The sequence below is a fragment of the Mobula hypostoma genome, chromosome 10, assembly GCF_963921235.1.
Source record: "Mobula hypostoma chromosome 10, sMobHyp1.1, whole genome shotgun sequence".
NCBI lineage: Eukaryota > Metazoa > Chordata > Chondrichthyes > Myliobatiformes > Myliobatidae > Mobula > Mobula hypostoma.
In genome coordinates this window covers 108,189,491-108,198,577 of record NC_086106.1, presented here as the reverse complement: position 1 = coordinate 108,198,577, position 9,087 = coordinate 108,189,491, and the positions used below count along the sequence as shown (strand labels likewise).

At 36.3% G+C, this 9,087-nt stretch overlaps 1 protein-coding gene across 2 annotated transcripts in view; it reads right to left on the bottom strand.

Moving 5' to 3' along the window:
* Positions 1-1,547: 1,547 nt before the first annotated feature.
* LOC134353103 (nuclear protein AMMECR1-like) overlaps positions 1,548-9,087 on the bottom strand; it is a 152,308-nt gene continuing 144,768 nt past the window's right edge. For both annotated transcript variants that reach the window (XM_063061010.1, XM_063061011.1), the window contains one exon: positions 1,548-6,365. In XM_063061010.1, coding sequence (XP_062917080.1) covers positions 6,251-6,365 — 115 coding nt within the window. In that variant the 3' untranslated portion in view covers positions 1,548-6,250. The remainder of the gene's footprint in view (positions 6,366-9,087) is intronic.

Below are 9,087 nucleotides of genomic sequence, written 5' to 3'. Positions count from 1 at the left end.
AGAAAAAGCCTACAAAAAGAGGTGGATACAGCCCAGTCCATCACAGTTAAAGCTCCCCATCCCCTACCATTGAGCACATCTATGTGGAATGCTGTCGCAGGAAAGCAGCATCCATTGTTCCCCCACCATTCAGACCATGCTCTCATCTCGATGCTGCCACCAGGAAGGAGATACAGGAGCCTCAGGACCCACACAAACAGGTTCGGGAACTGTTCTTACCCCTCAGCCATCAGGACCTTGAAGCAGAGAGGATAATTTCTCTCACCCCACCACTGAACAGGTCCTACAACTTATGGACTCACTTTCAAGGACACTTCATCTCATGTTATCAATATTTAGTACTTATAAATAAATAATAATAAATATTTGCACAGTTTGTTGTCTTTTGCACTCCGGTTGTTTATCTATCATGTTGGGTGTGGTCTTCCATTGATTGTAATTTGTTTCTTGTGTTTATTGTGAATGCCCACAAGAAAATCAATCTCAGGGTTGTATATGGTGATGTATATGTAGTTTGATAATAAATTTACTTAGAACTTAGAATATAAATCTTGGATTTAATGTCAAAAATAGAATCAGTAAAACATTATACACGAAAAGTGACAAACAACCAATGCTCATTTGGCTTACTTTGCAAATTAGCTGTTTGTCAGTCTGTGTTTGTGTGTAGTATTTCACTGATTCCATTGTATTTCTCTGTGCTACTGTGAATACCTGCAAGAAAATCAATCTCAAGATAGCAGACAGTGATTTTATTAATAAATTTACTTTGAACTTTGAAGCTCCCACCCCAAGAACAGCAGAAGGACTGCTCTGATTCAGGATAGTGATTCAACATCTTTTCAGGGGATTCTTTCTGGTGATACACAGGTCCTGAAAAAGATGAATAACTGAAGCTTCATCTCAAACAAAAATAGAAAATGCACAGAATACTCAGATCAGCCAGTATATGGAGAGAGAGAGAGAGAGAGAGAGAGAAAAAGAGTTAATGATTCAATCGATGACCTTTCATCAGAACAGATGAAAGTTCAATGGAAGCACATTGATCTGAAGTATTAACCATTTCTCTTCGTCAGTGCTGCCTGACAAGAGTTCTTCCTGCTGCACTTCAGGTTTCCAGAATCTACATTCTCCCCCCCCCACCCCCAAGTGAAATCTACATCAAAATAGATAACAAAATTAAAGAAATCATTTGCACAACTATGACCTTTCTGTAAATCATTGTGTTTTTTTTTACTTACTTTAAAAAGGGCAGCACTCTGATGTGATCTAAATTAGCTTTGTTATACTTCTGGTTTTGACGTACTCAGGATTACTGGGGATCCAGATGGTACTTAGAAAGTTTTCAGGAGATATGCATCACAGACAGCCAACATAGCTTCAATGACAATTCATTTCAAAATATTCTGCACTCAAAGACAGTTGATGAACTAAATTCTACACCATTGTAAATTATGAGCAGCACAAACTGTGAATGTATTTTGAAGCCATTGGTGGGTTACTGAGGAGAAATATGTATAACTAACAAAATTTCAATACAGTCATTCATTACAACACTTGTATGTGCTTTTATTGGCATTTTTATTGATAAAAAACATTGTGGGGAAAATGCCCCACATATTTCACTAAATATCCTTATTGATTCACCCTCCCTCCTCAAATAATCTTCAGCTTAGAAAAATTCACTGTAGATTTCTGTAGATTCCGGAATTCAGTTTGTTCTGATTGTAGGTGGTTTCCCTTCACAGAGCATTGGCAAACAGTCTCCCTTGACTGGAAGTCCATTCAATCCACTAGTACTGTTCATACTTTATGAAGTGGTATCTCTCCCAACTTGAGTGGAAATAATTTCAGTGCCTGTTACCTCCACCGTCACCCATTGCATAACATTTAAAAATAAATTCCATTCAGTCAAAAAATTGCATTTCTAACCATCTAGACCCACAACATTGTGAGATTTTTCTTGAATCTGTCCAAAACTAGTATAGTATACATTAGGCACGTGAAACACTCATTTCATTCTGTGTACCAATGAGACCAATTACTTATTAATATTTTATTGGGTTTAAAATGTAAATGGTTTAAAATGTAACAATAGTGTTAAAACTACTACATTGTTCCACAATCCATGTCTCACAGACCCACTGATCATTTTGTAATAAAGACCCCCCCCACACTGACTTACAACCATTCTATAAATGCCCATTTCAACAATCATAACACTAATAGTAATTGTAAAATTTTAAATGTGGAAGAGGATCTAGTCATAATGAAAGGGAGTTCTTCACATATACTGTGGTGCCATTATTCAACAATTACTAACAATGAAAACATTTTTGGGTACAAGCTACACCAGGTAGTTGTTATCCCAGCATCACTGTATCATCAGTAGGTAAATCAGTCTGCTGGTGACAGTGTTAACTCATTTTGTTTTAACATATAAAAAAAACACTAAAATAACTTAGAAACTAGATCCAAAAATTCAGAAAAGAATTGACTTCAATGTACAAAAACTGTCATACATGTGTTAGAAAAGTTTGATACAACTCTCTCGCTCTCTCAGTGCGATTAACAACCAGTGTAGTTACTGGGTCCAGAGTAAAATTAAGAAACAAGAGTTCAAACAACAATGGCAAAAATAATTAAACACATCTTTGTATAAAGATTTCCTGCTGGTCTCTAAGATACAGATTAAAGAAACCCTTAGGTCTGAGAGGCACACAAGTGGGCTTCTTCGATACAGCCACCACATGGCAAAGTTACCAGTCATCAATGTTCAACAGTGCTCAGTGAGAATCTTCAAATTAAACTTAATTGAATCAATACTACTAGCAAAACCAGTTACAAATTGTACAAAAATAAAAAAACAAATTATTAAAATCTCCTGCAGTACCTTGAAGGACTGGAAAGCAGGTTTAATTCACAGCAGCATTAGATCATGGCTGGAGGCATCTTTGGTTCAGTCTGAACGACAACACGATGTAACCTCTACTGCACAACAGTATATAAAAAGTGAACATGTTTAAGAGGTGGCATTTAATGTAACAGCCCCATAAAAATATTAAATATCTAATGCTTCGATTTATTCATTTTCTCAAAGGAAAAAATTGACCAGCATGAACATACTGTCATGCTCCTATAGCTACACACGACAAGATATGTCCCATTCCACCATGCCATGCAGGGAAGTATTGCTGACCTCGTCCTTGCAAGGCTGCAGGATTTTATATATTTGTTTTCATCATTATTACACTGGTAATAAAGTTTTGTATAATATCTGCATATATCAAGATTATTCCGATATGAACTCGGAGTCAGCATGACCAGTCACGTGACCTATTCAGAGTCGTATAGCACCATTTTTTCTCCCCCCCTCCCCCCAAAACTAGTAGAGAGCTCAGGGAAAGGATGAGCATGCCGAGATGATAGACATGATGTTTATAGAAATTCAGTAAACTAAGTTCCACTTGGCAGCCAAAAAGATTGTTCAGTTTTGTGCTATTTGTGTCAAAATTAAGGCAACACAAGTGAAATTTAAACAATTGCTTTTGGTGTTACTGTGGATGCACAACCCTTAAAATTCTTTCATTGTGACTAATGGAAGGAGTCAACGAAAACGGCAACTTAACATACTGAGCCCTCTTTCACAGCATAAAGACAAAACTTCATTCACTGTCTGAAAGCCCTACCATTCAATGCCTGAAACTTCATTTAAATTGCCCACTGGCATATTCAAAAGCAGAACTCATGGTTTATTCCAACAGTTATCAAAGGTGAAATTAGATGAAGACAGTTTTGACAAAAGAGTCTTTGAAACTTAGCTGATCTTCATCAATAAAGCCAAATCTTAAAAAATCTTCAGAAGAATGCCATATTGACTTTAAGGCTCAAATATATAATTCTGAGTACAAGGATCTTTAAAAAAAAGTCATATTAAAGGCTAAAAATTTAAAGACTTGTTAAGAATTCTAACAGCTGTAGTCCTCAAAATTGATTTGTTTCAATAATGCTTTAATGAAAATCTCAAAGAAAAATTGAGTAGTTAATCGAATCTTTCAGGGCAAGAGAAATATGTCCTTTGGTACCAGTAATAGTCCTGCTTATGCCAGATCTAAACATTTAATTTAGGTAGTTGTCTGCACCCTTTTTCCCTGAAGAGATACAAATTTTTATTTTCTTAAAAGGAGAGCAGACAAACATAAGGCTTAGCAAAGTAATACTATGTTGTTAAATTTTATACATGTAACCTGTTCAAAACTGCCTATATTTTGAGAAAAGGAATTGAAAATAACTCATATCTACCTGTCCAAAAGCTGGAAATCCAAAGTAAGAATGCAGAAAATGGAAAGTATTACAAACATTTCCTACTTTTATTTTGCATCTGGAAATATTGGGTTCTTCAAAAAGTTCACCTTAGTCAGAAAATTTGAAATAACTTAATAAATTCTCTTAATATAAACCTCTAACACTGACCATAAGTGCCTGAGCAAAATATTGTGTTTACAAAATGTGTTGGCAGCCTCAGGTTGCATAAAATACTGTGCATTTTAATGCTTCCCTGAGTTATAGCACCATGACAGCCCAGTCACTTAGTCTTAATTCTCTCCTTCGTATAATTGCTAATGTACACACTGACTAATGCAATCACTGTTCAGGATGTAGAGAATAGGAAAATGTTAGTCAATTATCTATAATTAAACTCAACGCAAACCATGTTTGTTTTACTCAAAGACTACATGTACTAGAACCAAAGAATTGTCACAGCCTGGCTAATTATTGGAAAAGGCTAAATCAATGTTTATGCTTTCCTAGAAGCAATCCAAAAAAATCTGTTTTCTCTGGCGATTCAGTCGGAAACAGAGTGGTAAAATTGTGTTTTAAAGGAGAAATCTTACTACTATGCTGCACTGCCGAGCCACAATGAACAAAGAATGATATAGGGTTAAGAAGTTTAGTGATATTTTAGATGTGTCCATCTAGGTTTGTTGAGTAAAAGAGAATTCCAAAATTCAATTATATTTAATTGAAGCTATTCAAAACAACAAAATAGGAGTTATTCCAAAGGGAGCACCTCATGTATGGATAAATGGATAAATGGTTTCTGGTGGTGGTAAACTTATTCAATAAAAAACATCTACCACATGATATTTTACCCTCAGTCTTCGAGGAGAAATAAAACAGCAAGAGAATGGAGACCCAAAAAACAAGAAAGCTTTCACAGTGTTACGATAGTAATGCATAATCACACTTTTTAAACCATAAATCAAATTTCAATTCAGAATTCCTTTTGAAAGGAAAAATTCAGATAATTCTGCAGCAGCATGATGATATATTAAAAATGGTTACCTTTTCCCCTCGAGGGAAAATACAACTGACGAATATTTATATTCAAAAGTAGGTGAACGTGAAGCATCTTATGATTATGTGCTATCTGGCAAATATACTTAATAGATATTCAACCATGGATAGCTCCGAGGAATAGTTTTTATCATGAGCCCTCTGCATATACATAAGTATAATATGATATTTCAGCAATTCAATTTAGCCCTTTCCTATTTAGCTAGGGAGAAAATAATCTGATCACTGGTGTTAAATACTGGCCGCCAGTTGTACTCAGTGTACACATTTGGCTTTGTTGACTGTAACAGAACCAAAGTGCAAAGCTGAGCACAAGCAGCTGATGCTCTCACATACACTCAGGATTAACCAGCATGTTTCGTAATTGCAATTTAAAGGCTGCATTTTAAACATGAAAGAGTAGTTTAAAAATTTATACTAAAATGATTAGTTTAAGGAATTTGATGCAAATCAAAAGCAGTAATGTTATAAGGATTTTTAAACTCATTTCGAGCATCTGAATCAACCTTAAAGAAAACTAAAGAGTTTTATCTGCTCAATGAAGAAATGTAATTGAGCAAAGAGATAACCCTGAAAATTCTTGTTCCTGGAATCTGGAGCGCAAAACAAACTCAACTCTCCTTCCATTTATCCACAGATTTAAGAAAATTTGGGAATGCAAAAAGCAAAAGTGACAATTTCATTGGAATTTTTTAAAAAACTGTACTGAATAAAAATATAATGTTCCACCCGTTGCCAAATTGACATCAACGAAACAGCTGTATGTCACTATGGCAACGGAAACTATCATCATAAAATGGTACAGTAATAGAGATAGCTAGACCAGGAAGGGGAAGGGTCCCCGGGGAAGAGGTCTGCTGAAAGATCAAGTGACTGGTCATGCAAGTCATTGTCAGGAATAATGGTTGTACGATGGTAGAGGGTGTGCAATGCCATTCTGGTAGTGGTGATGCTGACGGTGAGCTAGATACTCTGAGTAACTCAGTGTCATCTTTTCACTATGGTATCTGCAAAAAAAAAAGAAAAAATTTTGTTAGAAGATTTGAAAAGAGTCAAGAAAGCATCTTAACTGCTAATATGGTGAACATCTTCAATAAACATCGCTCAGTAGCATGATCCCCATTAATTTCCCCAAATTATTGAAAATATACTATGGATTCTTTCTAAGTGACTTCAATAAAGTTTGTTACTAAAGCACAAAAACAGGCAAGAAATAAAATACACAGATACTTACCTCAAATACTTTACATGAAGACAGCAATCCCAGGTTTGTATTCCCCTTATTACTTATTCATTCCCTGTATGATATCCAGTTGCACACAATGAAGTACAATGCCTTTTTCTATACCTTTAGCACTTTACTAAGCCAATCATTTTTGCTCACAATCCATCTGGTTGGTTGGGGTTGGGGTGGGAATAATTGAACAAAATCTAGCCAATTCAACTTTGTAATTCTGAGTGAATGATTAACATGGTCATTAGTTTTTGAAAGATCAAAATGAGACTTAAGGTTCAGGCGATAGCATTTGTAAATGAGAAAGAACCTTGCTGCCAATATTTATCTATATATCTACATCAAGTAACAGATTACAGAGTCATTTATCAATATTATCTGTAGGACTTGCGCAAACTATGACTGCCATTTTGTTCAAACAACTTTGCCTGCACTAAGAGTAATTCACTGAGGTGCCCAGAGGAACTTTGCAGGCATGAAGAATACAATTTAAATGCAAGTTTTGCAGGTGAATGGCTGAAGTTGAATGGTGAAGCTGAAATTTAATCCAAAAATTTGGATTAGGTTCAGAAATGTCAAATCCCTCAATCACATTTATGTCTAGTGAACTTAGATTACAATAATTATCCTTATGTAAACATTTAACACAGCAAAATGAAACAATATTAAAATCCCACTAAAATTACAGAGGACCAGGACCAGTGTGATTTCAGCATAAAGTCATGCATAATGCTGGTACCATGTTGCAGCTGGAAGGAATCATTTTCACAGTAATTACCGAAGCAGGAAATAAGAGTAAAGAATGATTAAATAACACGAACAGATCTACATTTATAGATGTATGCTTGATACAGTTCAGTTTCCAATGACAGAATTTGTTTTGTTTCAGTCGCAAGCTGACAATTCCAAAGCAAACCATCTTGTTTTACAAATAGTTCATTTTGTTTTGTTTTATACTTTGAAGCATCGCTCAACAGCAGATAGAGATGACAACAGCATTTGTACATTATTCCAGGCAATCTTCTCAACCATTAATTTGCTTGATTTCATTCAGCATGAGCAAAGGTATGTTGCAAAGTCTTGCCTTTCTTTATATTACAAAATTAAGACCTCTGTCATGTTGGGAAACTATTTGTCTCAAGGCTTGGAGATCATATGCATTTCATTTGGCTCTTACCGTATGCAAAGGCCTGGGGACTTCACAATAGGCTTTCTGGCTATTGTCTACAGGTAATTCAACAAACTAAACCAGTACCATACTATCCTTGCAATTAGAACAGATTTAATCATGCACTTGCCTTACTGTTGGCTACACTTAAATGACAACTTTTGCCAAACCTGCAAAGAGCATATCACACTGCTGTTACACAGACCGATCAGTGGGAACAAAGTGTGAAGCTAAGGAACAACCTTCTTACTTAGGCATTCCTTGAGTTCATAAATAACTTGCTTCCAAAGTCAGACCAGGACCTGCAAATTTTGGCAATGGGTTGGGCTGAATCATGCAGGTCAGTACTGGACATTGAATCATTTCCCACCAGTCCTGAAAGTTGATTCTACTCTATTGGGAACCCTGCCATAGGTACAGCAATATGGAAAAAAAGATTGGAGATGATGCTTGGAAAATGAAGCTGCCTTTTTGGACCTCATTGGTTAGAATCAAGGCCTGCATGGCATCATGATACAAACTTAAGGTCAAGAATTTCTGCTGGCAGCCATATTTGAGAAGGATGGCCCAACTGATTGAGCCAAAGCCATCAAGGAGGTCAAGAAAGGGTATGTATTATGGTACAAATTCACACATAACCTGACTACTCCCAGCAAAAAATGAGCCATCGCACCTGACAATGTCCGACTGGAAATGCACCATAATTATGATTCATGAAAATACTAGGAATCTGAATTTATTTGATGAGAATGGCCAGAATATGTAGGATTTTATAAACTGCAACTGTAAAGCATTTCAGCATTAGAAGCTCCACCATATCTCAAGGAAAAATGAACATCTACACAAGTACCTGAAGGGAAAGGTCCAATAGAATATCTGTAACCTATAGAAACATAGAAAAGCAACAGCCCAATACAGGCCCTTCAGCCCACAAAGTTGTGCCGAACATGTCCCTACCTTAGAAATTACTAGGCTTACCCACAGCCCTCTATTTTTCTAAGCTCCATATACCTATCTAAATGTCTTTTAAAAGACTCTATCATATCCACCTCCACCACAATTGCCGGCAGCCCATTCCACGCACTTACCACTCTGAGTAAAAAACTTATCCCTGGCATCTCCTCTGTACCTACTCCCTAGCACCTTAAACCTGTATGCTCTTGTGGCAACTATTTCAGCCCTGGGAAAAAGCCTCTGACTATCCACACGATCAATGTCTCTCATCATCTTATACACCTCCATCAGGTCACCTCTCATCCTCTGTCGCTCCAAGGAGAAAAGGCCGAGTTCACTCAACCTATTCTCATAAGGCATGCTCCCCAATCCA